An 18,797-nucleotide genomic window follows, 5' to 3' on the forward strand; every position below is an offset into this window, starting at 1 on the left:
CAAGTAGCCTAATGATGAATGAACAACGCGAAGTGTATTTTTTCTGACATGCAACAGGGGATGCGTGCAGGTGCGTCACAAGAGGGGGAAGAGGGACTGAGTTACTAAGGCCCAAGGTGAAGGGCCTTAATTATTTTATACTTTAGCTATCGAAAAATAGCAGATTATATAAACTCGAGAGTGCCGCGCTGCGAGCTTGTATATCTGCTATTTTTGAAATCCCCAGATGAAGAACATTCATGTGGGCCCGCAGTGAATCCTTGTACCCAGGGCCCAGAATTTGTGCGATGACACCCTTGGCTGTATTTGCGACTCGCTGGTAGTATACCTGATTGCAGACCGGAGCACGGGGCGGAGTGAACGCGGCAAGGGGAGTGAACGCGGCAAGGGGCGTAGTGAACGCGGCAAGGGGCGGAGGCGTTTGATTATTGTCCACGACACTGCAAGCGGCGCGCAGGCCAGCGGACCTTGGTCCTGCTCTTCGCCCCCTCGCGCCGCAGGCGCGAGTGGCCGCGAAGAGCGGGCCAGGGCCGCCGCGCGAGTTACGAAGCCGTGGTGAATGCAATCGTTATATTTATGCCCAGGCCGTAAGGCCTGGGCAAGCCCACGATAAACATCAGCATTGATGGCTGAATGGATAGCGTCGCCGACTTGAGTGCCAGAGATCACTAGTTCGAATCTCACCGTTGCCCCACTGCACACGTCACCGAAGCCCACGATAACCGCCGCGTTCACTACGCCCCTTGCCGCGGTCACTCCGCCCCGTGCCGTGGCCTGCAATCAGGTAAGACTCGCTGCGGCTAAAACCTTTCGGAATCGAGACGTTTTAACGCCAGAGATATCATTTATAAGCAATCGACATGATAAGAAACATGTAGGCCTAGCCTACATTTGAAGCAGTTTATATTCTGGTTGTTGTGAAATAAGAGAAATAGACAGAGTAGGATACTGTCTACCTCATTCGTCGCTATAGGCTGTTTAAACACCATCATCACAGATCAAATAAATACATTAACACGCCGTTTAGGCGTCAAATTCACTGGTAGTTATATTTATTAGTTGTCTTTCTTACCTTATGTAGGCCTACACAACTGTCCAGTCCAGTGATAAGTTGCTTTATATCAGATGAAGTAGCCTATTCCTTGGTGGTGCTTCATATAAACACATACAATGTTTGTGTTGGTAATGGTATAAATGAGTAGCCTACACATATTTTCTCAGTTCATATGACTTGATGAAAGTAACTCATATTCCGCCCAGGTCAATAACACTAATCATTATAATGGCATGAATCGATCTAAACAAATAAAAGTCTGTGCTGATAATGATGATGGTAGTATGCTTATGGCTTATGTTAGGCAGGCCACTTAATAGATATATATAGATAGATAGATATCTTTATTATCCCAAGGGGGGTAATCAGTAGCTATTTAACATAACAAATAAGGTGTTGATGTTATAGTCATGAGCCATTTAGCCAATACAGTGTATTCATATTTAAATCTTTCCGAGTCAGTGTAAAACGGCTCTGAATCCAGCAGAGAACTTCTGTATTCTCTGCTGCTTTGTTTTAATAATAGGCCTACATATTTTTCTAATTTCATGCCAGGTCTTGTTGACGGATTTGGAAGAGATTTCGACGCTCTGGGTCCAAAACGCGACATGCAGTGTGCCTGTGTGTGACATTCTCCTCCATCGTGCTGACAGTGTTGTTGAATGACTGAGTGAGGGCTGTCGGACTTCAAAGCAGTAACGTGGAGGGAAAGGTGGGGGCGGAGCTACCGGGAGTCATGTATCGCTAAATGACTACAAGCTCGAAATCCACTTCCACTTCCGCCTCTCGCAGTACGCAGGGTTGTCAACATTGGACTGTCAGAATCCAGGAGATTTATTTTTGGGGGGCGCGCGGAACTCCCCAACCGGGGTCTGGGGGGTCCTCTCCCCAAAACGTATTAATAGATATTTTTTCCTGTGTTCTGTTGAATTTTGTGCATGTTTGATACATTTATCAGGCTTACTTTACTAGCATGGGTACAATTTCAGCCTTAAAATGCCAAATGTTGTTGTACAGATTTGATGACTGAAGCAAAAGGACATCTTTAATAATGATTTCTCATCTTTAAGTCATTACTTAAGTGAATATCTGTATGATCTTTCTTGCATGCATTGCCCCCACCCCTAAAGCGGGGGGTCTGGGGGTCCTCCCCCAGAAAAATTTTAACATAGTAGATGTAATTTCCTGTGTTCTGGTGAATTTTGGGAGTTTGATACAAAATCCAGGAGAAATCCAGGAGATTTGCCAATCCAGGAGACTCCCAGGAGAGGGGTTCAAAATCCAGGAGACTCCTGGGAAATCCAGGAGAGTTGACAGGCCTGGCAGTACGGCCCACATCCGCAAAGCATTGTGGGAAATGTATTCTTTTTTGGAACCGACTTTGACTGAACACTCGACTTGGACTAAACACAGTGCGTTCCAGTCTGAGTGCAGCCTCACACCTCCGCCTCTGTCGTTTCCTCTCTTAAAGCCCCGTTCACATTGAGCCGATCCCGGGGCCGAGGATCCCCGATCAGATTTCGGGAGGACCCCCCGGGAAAATCGTTTGGTCGGCCCCGGAATCGGTCTTGGGCTTGAACAGTACCCCGACACGATCGGATTATGTTAATTAGCTTTTTTATGACCTCGGGACTCGTCGGGAGCACTCACGATAATATCAAAAAAGTTTGATATTCTCGGGTCATCGGGTAGGAATCCTTTACAATTATTGTCGTCTGAATGAGCTCACGGGATTGCTTCAGATGATATGAAGCCAGCTCCTCCCTTTTTTTAGGCTGCGCAGAGTGTAGGCTATTCTGTCACCTCACAATAGAACAGCCTACACTTTTATTATTATAGCCTACTTACTTTTTACTTTAGCTTACTTTCTCCCTAAAATGAGTTCCAGGGGGTCCCCAGCTAAATGATATTGAGGAACCTAGGCCTGTCCCTATTCTATATGCTTGGATGAGGTGGTGGGACAGTAAAAAAAAAAAGCGAGAGGTTAAACTTTTTTTTTTCTGCGACTGCACGCCCACAACGGCGAGGTTTGGACATTCATAATTGCTATTAGCTGATTAAGCTCATGTCTGTTTAATGTCTGGCTGGTTGCCGTTAAAATGCTGGTTGATGCATTTTAGGAGTGGACTCGGGCGTTCTTTTTCTCTCTTTTTTTTTTGCTGCGCAGATTTGGCTAGGGCAGTGTATGCTGTTCTATCACCTCACAAAAAGCCTTTTCCTTTTTGGACAGTTGGTTGAAAGCTTGGATGAGGCAATGGATTTTATTAAATCAATTATATTGGAGATGCGACACTCTCAGCCGTGTCTTGCTGGATGCGCATCACATCTCGCGTCTCGCTTGCCAAAAAAATAACTGAATATATAATTATAATATCTATAAAGTGAGCAGCGGCCAGTGTGCGCACAGTACCTAGAAGACTAGCCTACCAACCTACCTTTGTTTTTATAATGTTTTGTCATGATGGCGCAGTTATCACTTGTGTGCAAAGGACGATGATACACGAAAGAAGAATGTAACACCAACTTCTACCAATTAATCCATTGCTGTGACAGACAGGCTGAGACAGCCAACGTGCTTCCATGTAGACTACATAATCCACTGGGTCCAGCTTGGTTCAGATCAATCATATCAACATAACAGTAATAACACCAACCAAAGTCTAAAACACGGTGCCGTCAGCAGCTGTGTTGTGTGAGTGACAAGCCTGATTTGCGCTTCGCCGTATCAGCGACCACCACCTGGAACTGATGCGCTAATTATTGATCTGACCAGGGGTGAGATGCCATGGGCTCGCGTGTGCTATAGTTTCGCGCAATGATGTAATGATTAATTTGAGCAAGATATAACATTTTAAAAGGCTTTTATAGGCCTAGCCTAGGTCTACTCTTAATACTTTTTTCACGATGTAGCGCACTACATGTTCAAGTTCAAACTCTTTCATGCTCACAAGACTTCACACAACATGTCGCTTTGATGTCATGCAGGATGTAATGGGCAATTTCCTATATTGATCAGATACACATACACACCTGAAAGCATTCACGCTGATGAACAGTTAATTTGAGCAGTGATGGAAAAAGTACTCCAATTCTTTACTTAAGTAAAAGTATCAATAGGCCTACTGCATTATTAGCTACAAATATCGCACAGACAGAGAGAGAGAGGGAGAGAGAGAGAGACTCTTTATTATAGACTATAGCGAATATATTTGTTTAATTTCGCCGTTTTAATATTTAATTAGTAGCACTGCCACTGAAGAAAGCACCATGCGTGCCTTAATTGTTAAGAGGCTGCGCAAAAAAAGAAAAGGAATAAAAGCAGCTGATCAGCGCTCGACGACACTGTCATTTGATGCACATTTCCAGTAGGCTACTTTATGTCACCCATCCCCGCAGATAATGTGATACACGCTCCATATAAATGACGTTCCAACCTGCATCTTCGAGGTGGCTTTTGATGGCGTTTCACCTCGCTAAAAAACCTCCATGATTTTCACCTTCAACAGATTGTCAGCACTGCGGGACTCATTGCATATGCGAACAGAAGGTAATAAAATGGATTTGGGAGCATAGCCTAATTACAATGGATGTCTCATAAAAAACTATATATATTTTATAGTTGAAGGCCAAATACACTTATACACAGTAGTATGGTCAGCAATGTGCGAACGTTAGATAGCGAATATATTTGTTTAATTTCGTCATTTTAATATTATAAAATCACAACCCATTTCCTTAGAATATATGTATGTAAACATGGTTTCATCTTAAAGGAACCCTTTCTGTACATCTTGTACCCCTGTGGGTCCCGATCCACAGGTTGAGAACCATCTAGTCGTGTCTCTCATGGCACTTTCGTCTGTGAGCAGACGAAACGCGATGTTGGATCCGATCAGATCTCGTGCCCGGGGGTTTATCGGTGTTCATTTCAAACGACAGTCTTGAATTCGGCCCGGTATATCCCGCTGTGCCAAGTGAAATATCTCAGACCATTACAAATGAGACCGACGTCTCGCGATTCTAGCCACCCACGATCTCGGGGGGGTGGTGCCATGAGAGACACGACTAGATGGTTCTCAACCTGTGGATCGGGACCCACAGGGGTACAAGATGTACAGAAAGGGTTCCTTTAAGATGAAACCATGTTTACATACATATATTCTAAGGAAATGGGTTGTGATTTTATAATATTAAAATGACGAAATTAAACAAATATATTCGCTATCTAACGTTCGCACATTGCTGACCATACTACTGTGTATAAGTGTATTTGCCCTTCAACTATAAAATATATATTGTTTTTTATGAGACATCCATTGTAATTAGGCTATGCTCCCAAATCCATTTTATTACCTTCTGTTCGCATATGCAATGAGTCCCGCAGTGCTGCCAATCTGTTGAAGGTGAAAATCATGGAGGTTTTTTAGCGAGGTGAAACGCCATCAAAAGCCACCTCGAAGATGCAGGTTGGAACGTCATTTATATGGAGCGTGTATCACATTATCTGCGGGGATGGGTGACATAAAGTAGCCTACTGGAAATGTGCATCAAATGACAGTGTCGTCGAGCGCTGATCAGCTGCTTTTATTCCTTTTCTTTTTTTGCGCAGCCTCTTAACAATTAAGGCACGCATGGTGCTTTCTTCAGTGGCAGTGCTACTAATTAAATATTAAAACGGCGAAATTAAACAAATATATTCGCTATAGTCTATAATAAAGAGTCTCTCTCTCTCTCCCTCTCTCTCTCTGTCTGTGCGATATTTGTAGCTAATAATGCAGTAGGCCTATTGATACTTTTACTTAAGTAAAGAATTGGAGTACTTTTTCCATCACTGCTCAAATTAACTGTTCATCAGCGTGAATGCTTTCAGGTGTGTATGTGTATCTGATCAATATAGGAAATTGCCCATTACATCCTGCATGACATCAAAGCGACATGTTGTGTGAAGTCTTGTGAGCATGAAAGAGTTTGAACTTGAACATGTAGTGCGCTACATCGTGAAAAAAGTATTAAGAGTAGACCTAGGCTAGGCCTATAAAAGCCTTTTAAAATGTTATATCTTGCTCAAATTAATCATTACATCATTGCGCGAAACTATAGCACACGCGAGCCCATGGCATCTCACCCCTGGTCAGATCAATAATTAGCGCATCAGTTCCAGGTGGTGGTCGCTGATACGGCGAAGCGCAAATCAGGCTTGTCACTCACACAACACAGCTGCTGACGGCACCGTGTTTTAGACTTTGGTTGGTGTTATTACTGTTATGTTGATATGATTGATCTGAACCAAGCTGGACCCAGTGGATTATGTAGTCTACATGGAAGCACGTTGGCTGTCTCAGCCTGTCTGTCACAGCAATGGATTAATTGGTAGAAGTTGGTGTTACATTCTTCTTTCGTGTATCATCGTCCTTTGCACACAAGTGATAACTGCGCCATCATGACAAAACATTATAAAAACAAAGGTAGGTTGGTAGGCTAGTCTTCTAGGTACTGTGCGCACACTGGCCGCTGCTCACTTTATAGATATTATAATTATATATTCAGTTATTTTTTTGGCAAGCGAGACGCGAGATGTGATGCGCATCCAGCAAGACACGGCTGAGAGTGTCGCATCTCCAATATAATTGATTTAATAAAATCCATTGCCTCATCCAAGCTTTCAACCAACTGTCCAAAAAGGAAAAGGCTTTTTGTGAGGTGATAGAACAGCATACACTGCCCTAGCCAAATCTGCGCAGCAAAAAAAAAAGAGAGAAAAAGAACGCCCGAGTCCACTCCTAAAATGCATCAACCAGCATTTTAACGGCAACCAGCCAGACATTAAACAGACATGAGCTTAATCAGCTAATAGCAATTATGAATGTCCAAACCTCGCCGTTGTGGGCGTGCAGTCGCAGAAAAAAAAAAGTTTAACCTCTCGCTTTTTTTTTTTACTGTCCCACCACCTCATCCAAGCATATAGAATAGGGACAGGCCTAGGTTCCTCAATATCATTTAGCTGGGGACCCCCTGGAACTCATTTTAGGGAGAAAGTAAGCTAAAGTAAAAAGTAAGTAGGCTATAATAATAAAAGTGTAGGCTGTTCTATTGTGAGGTGACAGAATAGCCTACACTCTGCGCAGCCTAAAAAAAGGGAGGAGCTGGCTTCATATCATCTGAAGCAATCCCGTGAGCTCATTCAGACGACAATAATTGTAAAGGATTCCTACCCGATGACCCGAGAATATCAAACTTTTTTGATATTATCGTGAGTGCTCCCGACGAGTCCCGAGGTCATAAAAAAGCTAATTAACATAATCCGATCGTGTCGGGGTACTGTTCAAGCCCAAGACCGATTCCGGGGCCGACCAAACGATTTTCCCGGGGGGTCCTCCCGAAATCTGATCGGGGATCCTCGGCCCCGGGATCGGCTCAATGTGAACGGGGCTTTAACTCAGCTATACCCGATTATCTCTGGAGGGGGTGGGAGGGATTGTTCATGATGGAATCCAGCCCCCCCCCCAAGAGGGGACTGCATGTAACACTCACTTTAATATATTAGTAATTTTCTATATGCTCTTTTCATTTTGTCCTTTTCATGTAAAGCACTAGACATGTTTGCGTACAAGGTGTGTGCACTGCATACTGTACAAATGAAACTGCCTTGCCTTGTCATGTGTGACCTGTCAGGACTTGCCTATCTGTCTCAGATGGTTGTTTATTCAAACTGTGTATACAGTACATTCTCATTTACAAAACTGGGAGGGGATTTCACACTAAACCTTTTTATGCACGCACAAGACATTGCATTAAATGGATCCACATTACGTACGTACACACATGAAATCTATACACTGTTTGAAAATGCTATTATATCCATGTGATTCCTGGTTTGTCTGTTCATTTTGCAACACATTGTGAGCTTGTGCATTTCTGCTATTTTGAAAATACTGCACCGCTCCTGTGACACAGTCTAAAATAGGGCTTAAGTGGTTAATAAAGTATGGACTTGTTGAGAGATAGTCATTCCTCCTCCAATCTCCATCAATATTGTTTCTCTTTGACTTCTACTATTAGGCCTACTGCTGCTGCTGCTATACTGCTACTGCAAAGTCTTGAATATAAAATATGCAACAAGTTGCGTTTTATTCTAACTCCGTTTAATCTCTGTCTTGTTTTCAGATCGAAACGTGTCAAATATGGATGGATCAATGAATGTAAGTTGAAGGTTTTGTCAGCTCTGCCCTGCACTTAGAACAACAGACTCACTCCCTAGCTTCCACCATGGCCTGATATGAAGACTCACCTCTTCAGACTCCACCTTAGTCTGGGATCACTTCACTTTTCGGGTTTGTAACCGGTCTGGAGCGGAAACCACAAAGCGTCATGTTGTAGTACTCAAAGGACTACAATTTGCCGGAAAGATCAAACCGGATTAAGTTTTAACCCAAAATATTCCCCTGCGCTCAAGGACATACTTTTAGGGCCTACCTAATAAACTCCTTGATGCGGCGTAGTTTTGCTTTTGAAAAATTCATTTGGTATATTCATCTTTTAGTCCAACTTTTAGCGACTGGCAAGACTACAATATAGGCTACTTGAGCATTTTAATAGGGATTGGGGAAACAAACGGGGGGAACCAAATCAAAGCGACGCCGCTTCTTCTAGTGGTTTCCACGCTCTAGGCGGAAACCAAACGGCCTGTTGTGAACGAACACCAGGCTTGGTGGGCGTAAGCCCAGGCATAGCACTTACCGTAGCCAAAACGCGGGCTCCACCTTCTCTTAATGCGGCCCGCTGGTTAATACTGGAATACAGATATAATATTGATTTCAGCTGTTACAATTCCAAACATGACCTGCTTTAATTCTCTCTATATTAGTAGCTTAATGACCAGTATAGTAGTATTACAATGTATTTCTTGTATGTATGTCCAATGTAGGTATTTGTATTTAGGTTTATATAGTTAACATGAGTATATAACTAAATGTGTTTGAAATTAAATCAAAATGTTACATTTCAGGATTCCAATTAAAAAATAACAAATAATTCAGGATTCCAATTCAAAAGAAGCAAAAATAGCCGATCTACAAGCTCAAAACGCATCGTTTTGAGCTTGTAGATCGGCTATTTTTTTTGCTTCTTTTGTATCTTCTTTTCTATGAGAAATACTGTATACTAGAAAGTGACAAAGTAGGACATAAGCAATATGCAATGTGGCCCTCTGGAGTGAAGGTGGACATATAGTGGCCCTCGCCATCATCAGAGTTGCCCACCCCTGCTGTAAATGGTCTGTCTCTGTGTCTCCCAGCTGGCTGATGCTCTAGGTGGCGGCCCCAAGGCAGCAGGGGGCGCTGTTTGGCCAGGAGGAAACACCCAGCCTCAGTGGCCTGGTTCCAACAACCCCGCCTGGCCAGCAGGTAATGCCATTACACGCACGCACGCACGCGCGCTCGCACGCACACACACACACACGCACACACACATGCACACAAATAGTATGGGGCTTTTAAGCCGTGACATCATTTTGTAGGCAGAGGAGAATCGATGCCCCCAGGGCATTTTCTGGCCCTCGCTATTTCAAAAAACAACGACTAAAAAATAACGACTAAAGTATAATTCTAACACTTTCCTTTCAACAACAAAGAGAAGAAAAATTTGTAAATAGTAAAAATAGTAAAAAGATTCACGGAAACTGGGGGCAGAAATTCTCCTCTGCCTACAAAATGATGTCATACTTAACAGCCCCATTGGTACCATACTAATTCTAGTCGTAAATAGAGGTGTTTGTTTCTTTTTTATTGGAGAGCCGCGTCAACTCCGTTCACTTCTACACACACATCTATTGGCGAAGTGCACGGAGATGACGCCAACTCTCCAATAGAGGGCTCTGGGGAAAACCAGAAAATATAAGGCAAAACATAAAAATGCTTTTTATTAAACAATACGGGAGCGGCATGTCATTTTACCTCAAAAAAGCAAGGCTGAGGTGGATGCATGACGGTGGTCATATCACGACCGTCATGTTTCAGGGCTACCCATTTATCAGCTTAAATTTTACAGTGTTCCAGTTAAAAATGTGTCTGCTTTATTAATGTATTCATTCATTCATTAATTGCTAATACTAATGAAAGTAGCCTATACCATAAGTGTTGTGCTCGGAAAACAAGGAAGTGTTCATTTTCGGTTACTGCGTCGTCTATTTCTCGCTTCAAAAGTTTTCAAAAACATTCTGGAGAGCAATGTTTACAGTCGCTATACACGGCTGTCATTTAGGATACAGCATAAAAATCAAGCAGCGGAACTGAGCACAGACAGGTGCTCTGAGCCTTTGATTAGACAGAGAGGTCTGCCACTGAGTGGAGCGGTCAACTACATTCAGTGATTGACCATAGAATCAAGCATTCAACCAAGTCGTGTAAAGACTATATGGACTACATCAGTGGTTCCCAAATGTTTTAGCCCGTGACCGAAAAGAGAAATTAGACGCTTGCATGGGACCCAAACTAGTGAAAATAGCAGATCTACAAGCTCACAACGCATCGCTTCGCCCCGCGATGTGAGCTTGTAGTTTGGCTATTTTCAGTATTTCTTAATCATTTGTTTTCCAATGTATTGGTGTGGCTGCTGTAGGCAACACACTATAGTTCTAGCCCGAGCGTCTAGTCGGGGACCGGCCTACTCGGGAACGATGTAAATAGGGAATGAAACTGTACTTTTTTCTATGCAAACCTCTGATAAAGTCTTCAATCAATCAATCAATCAATGCATGGCCTACTCCTACTATTGTGCCAACAGAGAGCTGGCATCACCAGGAATGCTGGTCCCTCATTGGCTGTTAATGATGACGTTGCCAGAAATACTGGTCCCTGATTGGGCTACGGGCTTACCTACCTACCTACCTACCTACCTACACAGCCGAACGCAGTACTTGTGTACAAGTAAAAACATGAAGGGACCCACAAACATGTTTGGCAACCACTGGACTAGAGTGTTATCTGCCTTCCAGGTCAACCTGCTAACCCGACATGGCCAGGGGGCCAGCCCGGCCAACCGGGAGGCCAGCCCCAGTGGCCAGGGGGCCAGCCTGGCCAACCGGGAGGCCAGCCCCAGTGGCCAGGGGGCCAGCCTGGCCAGCCTCAGTGGCCTGGAGCCCCCGGTCCAAACCCCACCTGGCCCGGTCAGCCTGGCCAGCCCAGCGCCCCCGGAGGATGGCTCAGTCCGGCTCCTGGACAAGCCCCCAGTCCAGTCATCCCCACCGCCCCTCAGAAAAGCCTGGTAAGAGCTGCTTAGCGCGCGAGTGTGCATGTGTGTGTGTGTGTGCCGTTTTTATTGCCTACTGTCTAGCCACTTCAATCCGTGACTTTATGTAATAGGTAATTGATTGAATAGTGATTGAATATTTGTACTGCAAGTACAGTCAAAATACTTATTCTAAAAGGAACACACCAAAAAAGTCCTTGCGGTCTTGTTTCCGTAGGGGTCCTTGGTATTCAATTCATCAACATGTAGCATCAAAAACATTCAATATCATCACAAGTATAAAACACGATGTTATGTACAGAGAAGGGGAAAGAATAAATATCCTTTTTTTTGTCTTAGTAATGTGACAAATACAAAAATATATTATTGAACACAAGTCTCCTTGGCGTGAGTAATCAATAGGAAAAGAAATGTTTTGGGGGTGAACTATTCCTTTAAATTCTTATGTATCTGATTCACAATGAAAAGACAATTCTCACAGTTAAAAAAAAATACAGTTATATTCATGTTATATTATCTGATTGTTTTAACCTATAATAACCTAGGTTTGTTGGTGTCTTCTGACATGCAGGCAGTCCCTTATGAGCACGCCCTGACGCACGGAGTGTACGACAAACTACTGATCACCATCTCTGGAATTATCAAACACAACCCTGACAGGTGTGTAGGTGTGTGTGTGTGTGCGCGCGTGCGTGCGTGTGTGTGTGAGTGGGCCAGGGGTCTTTTTCAGGCCCAGGACCCCTATAGCTGAGAGAGATGAAGCAGCTGGGACCGCCACTACATATTGTATGAAATCATGTTGCAGATTCAGTGATGGGCAGTAGCTAAGCTTAACTACATTTCTAAGTAGCGTAACGGAAATGTGATACATTTCTCTGGGGATAGCTAGTAGTTTAGCTATATTTAATCGGAGTAACTAGTAATGTAACAGCAAATAGCTTGCCCATCACGGTTGGGAAAAATAAATAAATAAATGGACCAGTCAATTGCAATAGTGTCATTCAAGACGTCTCTTATACAAAAGGCCTGATCAAAAAACCCACAGATTAAATGACATCATATACTCATCCCCTCCCCTTTTACCATTCATCCAACACTGTGGGTGTGGCTAACCTCAGCTGGGTTAATACCCACCTGACAACCAGGCATACCTAATGAACTGGTGGGTGTGGCCACATAAAAACACAATTTTATCTCTTTGTTTTTCCTCCTAGTATAATCACAATAACTGATCATCATGTTTTAGGGGAGAAACAAATCATGGCATTGGCACCCCATCTTTAAGAAAGAAAAGGTGTCGATTTGGCTGGCTACTTTTACCATGTAGCTTAGGTAACTACATTTCTTTGGGGATAGCTTCGCTGTAGCTTTAGCTATCGAGTGTAATCTGCACAGTAGCTTGCCCATCACTGTGCAGATTACACTTTTTCATATATTTCATATTGTAGATATGGCTTCAAAAACTTGTTTGACAGCACGTTTCTCTTAATTCTTTTTATCCCATGAGCGTCAGCACTACCGACTGCGCCACCGCGATCATGTACATGATCATGATTTTTGTTATAGGCCTATTAATAATACGTTGTATTCAAGTTAATGTGAACTTATTGATATGCTATTTTTGGCGAATGTTCACACCACACAAAAATTGTGTGTGTGTGTGTGTGTGTGTGTGTGTGTGTGTGTGTGTGTGTGTGCGTGCGTGAGTGCGCGCGTGTGCGTGCGTGCGTGCGTGCGTGAGATCAGGATCACGCTGGATTTCCTGACTACGAGCGGAGACCTTGCGTTCCACTTCAACCCTCGTTTCAAGGAGGGCGGCAGAAAGGTGATCGTCAGGAACAGCCGCCTGTCGGGGAAGTGGGGCCCGGAGGAGAGGGAGGCCAGCTCTTTCCCCTTCACCGCTGGACAGGCCTTTGAGGTGAGCATTACAGATGGGACGTTCGCCAACGAATCTTTTGAAGTAGGGAGGGAGCCGTTCCTTTCTAATGAACATGTGGTGGGAAAAGTAGGCAATTTCTTTACATAAGTAAAAATATTAATATTGCAGTCAATGTGGAAATACTCTGCCACAGTAGAAGTTTGGAATGTTAATGTACTTGAGTAAAAGTACAAAAGTATTGGTATCAAAATATAGTAGAAAGTACTCTACTCATTATGCAGAATGTCCTGTTTCACCGTTTTTCCAATGAATAAAATGTAGAAAAATCAATTGTGAGCTTGTAGATGGGCTATTTTCAAATGGCAGGTATATGTCAGAAATAAATGTCTATATAGGGTTGTATAAGTTATTTGTAATTATAATCAAAATCTACAAAGTAAGTAACTATAGTAACTAGAATGAGCCAGTCTTTTGAATGGCTCTTTGATCCCCAGAGAGAGCGAGTGTGGGTCCCCAGAGATCCGGCTCACTTCAAAGAGCCATAAATCCCATCTCTAGTGAGCATGTCAGCAGTGCTTCTCAACCTGTGGGTCGGGACACCCAGGGGGGTCCCCAATTTATTTTGGGGGGTCCCCACAGATGATTAACTTAGTGGGTAACATTGCTTTCTCACTCAACAGTAAAAAAATAAAAAATAAATAAAGTTTACGTTTATAGAGGGTATCTGCACATTTCTAAAGTGGCAGTATGTACTCCCATCCCACATTTTGCGGTTTCCCTGTAACTCGCCTGTTTAGATGGAAACGCAAGGAGGATCGTTTCACCGAAAAATATGGATTTACTATCTTTCCCACCCCCAAAAATGCCGTCGTTGTCTGAACGGAAGGCATATCTGACATTTCATTTGGCGGTTTTCTCGTGGAAACGGCATTGTATAAACGGGGCCTTAGACCCCTCTATATACTATAACATAGTAAGTATAGAGGGGTCTAAAGCCCGTATCAGAGTGTACGGTGGAGAGCTATCCACCGCAAATTTGAGGTGGAAAGCTTTCCACCTCAAGTCAGAAAATAAGTGCAGGCCGTCATAGTACGCCACGGTGGAGACCTATTCACCGTGACTGACTAGTCTAGATTGACCAATCAGTGAACGGGGTGTAGAGCCTGTCTGTCTGATAGTAAAAACAGAGAGATGTGTTGGGACTCACGGTGTAAAGCTCTCCACCGCGAGGAATGATGTAACGTTGTAGTTTCATGACTCAAAAAGACTCGAAAAGACTACACCGCGGTGTAAAGCCTTCCACCGCCCAGGCGACTATGATGCCGGCTTAAGTGATACATGGGCAACTGGCGGCCCGGGGGCCACATGCAGCCCCCACCTTCATTTAATGCGGCCCACAGGTTAATACCGGAATATTGATATATTATTGATTTCAGCTGTTGCAATTCCAAACATGACCTGCTTTAATTCAGTCAGTTAGTAGCTTAATGACTAGTAGGCCTATAGAAGTATTAAAATGTATTTTTTATATGTCCAATGTATTTGTATTTAGGTTCATAAAGTTAACATGAGTATATAACTAAATGAGTTTGAAATTAAATCAAAATATTACATTCCAGGATTCCAATAAAATAAAATAACAAAAGAAGCGTGATGCATTTTGAGCTTGTAGATCTGCTATTTTTGCTTCTTTTGTATGAGATAGAATGACAAAGTTGGACATAGCATTATGCAACGTGGCCCTCTGGAGTGAAGGTGGAAATATAGCGGCCCTCGCCATCATCAAAGTTGCCCATCCCTGGTCTAAGTAGTTAATATACTATAGGAGTTGGCACTCTACACACCACATTTTTCCCCCCCAAAGATTGGCAATTTCTGGAAGTCCCCTGACCCTCAGAATAGGGATATGCTGGGGTTCAAAGTGGTAGACTCATTCATCTTCATGGGAATTGAACGTGTGTGTGTGTGTGTGTGTGTGTGTGTGTGTGTGTGTGTGTGTGTGTGTGTGTGTGTGTGTGTGTGTGTGTGTGTGTGTGTGTGTGTGTGTGTGCGTGTGCGTGCGTGCGACTGCGTGTGCGTGTTGTGTCCTATCAGATTAAGGTCATGTGCACCGGCCAGGAGTTTAAAGTAGCCGTGAATGGCTCTCATCTGTTGGCGTACAAACACCGCATGCACAACCTGACGTCCATCACCCGCCTCAGTGTGACCAACGACCTGTCACTCACCTCTGTCACTGACACAAGACTGCCATGATGACGTCACTCCTACTTAAACTGCCTGCTGACTACTGAGAGATTCTCAATAGACATGAAATAGATCCTTGTTTGTGTGTGTTTTGTTTTTGTTTCACTTACTCCTTGTTTTAGTTACTCATGTGTATAGATAGACCCAAGTGGAATCGGAGTTAACGACATTAAGTACATTTACTCAGGGACTGTCCTTAAGTACAATTCTTAATTGATTGATTGATTGAATACTTTTTCAGCAGTTCGCATAGGAAAAAAATAAAAATAAAATACAAACATTGCTTTATTTGAGTATGTCAATTGTTCCTACTTTATACTCCTACTCTGCTACATCTCATAGGCAAACATTGTACTTTTTACTCTACAATTATTTGAAAACTTTAGTTAGTAGTTACTTTGTAGATCTAGATTGATATTAGGAAACATGCATCACAGCCCTATTACAGTTGCGATCAAAAGTTTACATACACTTGAATACACAAGAACATGTATGTCATGGCAGTTTTGACTTTCCAATCATTTCTAAAATGTGTGTTCTTCTGAGATAGGTTGATTAGAACAAACACTTCTTTGTCTCACAAATCTCCAGAAGCGCCACCTTCATGTTTGTTTCATCTGACCACATAAGTCCTCTAGAAGGCTCATCTTTGTCCATCTGATCAGCCGCAAACTGCAGTCGAGCCTTAAGGTGCCGCTTCTATCTAGAGCACCTCCATCTTGCATGGCAGCATGGTGATGTAAATAGCTTCTAATTCATTGCAGACCTGCTTTTTGGTGGTTCTAGGTCTACTCTTGATCATCCTGACCAATTTTCTCTGTTCCCAGGCCAGTGTGGAGATGTAATCGCCCCATCTGGCCCTTGGTCTGCCCCGGGGTCTCTTACCAATGGGACATGTTGTTCCTACTTAAAAACAATTGCTGTACAGTTGCTTATTTGATTGACACAACTTTCCACATGGCCAAGGCACATTATTATTGCTGTATGTATATTTCCGACCCAGGAGATTTTGTAAAATTTTCAGAAACCCCATTATAAATACATGAAAATAAAATAAACTTGGTGATTTTTGTGTATGACAAAGTCGTCTTTACTCTAATCAATATCTCAGAAAAATAAGAATTTTAGAAATGATTGGAAAGTCTAAGTGCATGCAAACTTTTGATCGCAACTGTATATACTGCATCTGTTCGAAAATACCTGATCTACAAGCTCACAAGGTTTAGTTCTTTTACTTTGGTACTAGTATATTTTGTCAATACTTAAGTAAATCTTCAAATCAAAATCAAATATTTTACTTGTAACAAAGTATTTCTATTGTGGTATGTATTCATACTCTAACTAAAATATACTTCTTCCACCACTGATATATACAAAGATGTGTATTTAATCTTCTCCCCATTTTAGTTGTCATGCCAACTCATCATCATGTGTATCTGTTACCCATGATCGAAGTATAACTACTATAAGTACATTTATGCAAGTGCTGTAATTAAGAACAATTTAGAGGTAGTCTACTTTACTTGTTTCCATTTTGATATACTTCCCCTACAAATGGCATATCTTGGCTATGATTTTGTTGACATACTACATATTAATAAGCTCAGTTTGTTTTATTATCACAAATCATCAGAAATCATAATACATATTTTTACATTTTACTTATGAATTGATTTATAATATACAATAGGTTACTATATAGTATGTTTTCTGAAAGGGTTTTATTCATGTGTTTATCAGGGGACAATGTACATCAATCAACATTTCTGTTACCACATCAATGTAAATGTGTTGGCTAAAACAAATGCCAAAACATACACACTCACAGAAGTTACAGTATTATGTAAAAACAGTGACAGTGTGTAAGAGCAGCTATTGATTGAATACTTTTTTGGATGTTTTAAAATACAACACGGTGGTAGCCTAAGATATTTAGTCCAAAAGGACAACACAAAGAAAGTCCTGGGAACTAGTTTCCATTGTGCATGTGGTCCTATGTATTCACATTCAGTCATCAACGGAGGGTCGGAGGCAGTGTTAGACACCTTATGAAGGGAAAATAAAACTAGCTCCCCTTGTGACCTTCTGATAGATGTTTTAGCAGGAAAGAAACCAGTGATAGCCTACACATCCTTTAAATGGATAGTGTCGGGACTCGGGGCATTCCACATTGTGGTAGCAGAGTAGTAGAATAAGAATATTCCCATGCATGCTTGTTAAATATTTGGGGAGAACCAGATTGTGTTGTGGCCATGGGTGTCACTCACTTTTTTGAAGTAGTTAAGAGAGATATAAGGGCACTGTCTCCTTGAGTATCTTAAATACCAGTCCTATTGATCATTTTGCTTAATCCTGTCATCTACCCTGAGCCACCCTGAGAATTTATTTGCGTCATGGGGTTAAGTCCGAGTAGTAGTTGAATCAGGATGTTTTGGGAGGCTGCAGCCCATTACCACTGGGCCAGATTATCTCCATTCAACTGGATGGTAATATACAGATCAAAAATATCTGTCACAGATATTTTGTATCTCTAACCCTTACCATCCGCTTGAATGGAGACAGATAATGATGTAGGCTATATCTGTCTATCTTCATATTTTAGATTGTAATTAAAGAATATAAAAGATGAGTGTTAAAATGATTTAATTTACTTATTTCTATTGTTTTAGAGATTTATTTCAGTGGTTGGGGGCATGCGTACAAGTGGCTAAATATGTCATTTTACACAGAATAAGCCCATTCCCAAGATACAACGCAACCTTTCATGGTTGGATGTGACTTATGGGGGCTAGAAATGTTACTGTAAATAGCAATAAAGAAACTGCTGGCTTATTGTGTCTATATAAAGAGATATATTTAGCCACTTGTTGTACGCATGCCCCCTTGCGTACGCATGCCCCACATTTTAGCATGGTAAACGCAATAAAACAATAGAATGAAGCAAATGAAAACATTTTAACACTCACTTTTTCTTTTCTCTAATTACAATCTAAAATATGAACCCTTGTTGTAAAAAACTAAAGTTGTCCTTTAAGCTTTGTTTTTAGTGCCATTGAAGAGTTGGAGAGGATAACCAACTGAACACAAACTGCCATGATAATTTAATACATTAAATATCAATATGAACTTATTTTTTCTTTGTTTACCTTAATTTTCTTGATATGCATAAGGTTGAAAAAGAAAAACTGAAATATGGCGTAGCCTATATCCGTCCGTCCGTGTTTTATTTCGAAGTCCACCAGCGGAACTTACGTCGCGTGTTGCTGACGGTGTGTAACTTGACGCTGGTCAGGTAGGAGTCAGCAGTGACTGTGACTTATACTTGATGAGTACACTCTAGTCTACAGCAAGCAGGCAGGACGAAAGAAGCCTATG

At 42.2% G+C, this 18,797-nt stretch overlaps 1 protein-coding gene across 1 annotated transcript in view; it reads left to right on the plus strand.

Annotated features, from left to right (window-relative positions):
- Positions 1-15,708, plus strand: part of lgals3b (lectin, galactoside binding soluble 3b) — a gene marked incomplete at its 5' end in the record, with an annotated part of 33,016 nt that extends 17,308 nt beyond the window's left edge. The window contains 5 exons of the mRNA XM_080750812.1: positions 9,348-9,456; positions 11,046-11,314; positions 11,871-11,959; positions 13,046-13,217; positions 15,273-15,708. Of these exons, the coding sequence (XP_080606938.1) occupies positions 9,348-9,456; positions 11,046-11,314; positions 11,871-11,959; positions 13,046-13,217; positions 15,273-15,431 (798 nt within the window). The 3' untranslated portion in view covers positions 15,432-15,708. The remainder of the gene's footprint in view (positions 1-9,347; positions 9,457-11,045; positions 11,315-11,870; positions 11,960-13,045; positions 13,218-15,272) is intronic.
- Between the last annotated feature and the right edge of the window lie 3,089 nt (positions 15,709-18,797).

This window comes from Nannobrachium achirus (genome assembly GCF_963921795.1).
Source record: "Nannobrachium achirus genome assembly, chromosome: 20".
NCBI lineage: Eukaryota > Metazoa > Chordata > Actinopteri > Myctophiformes > Myctophidae > Nannobrachium > Nannobrachium achirus.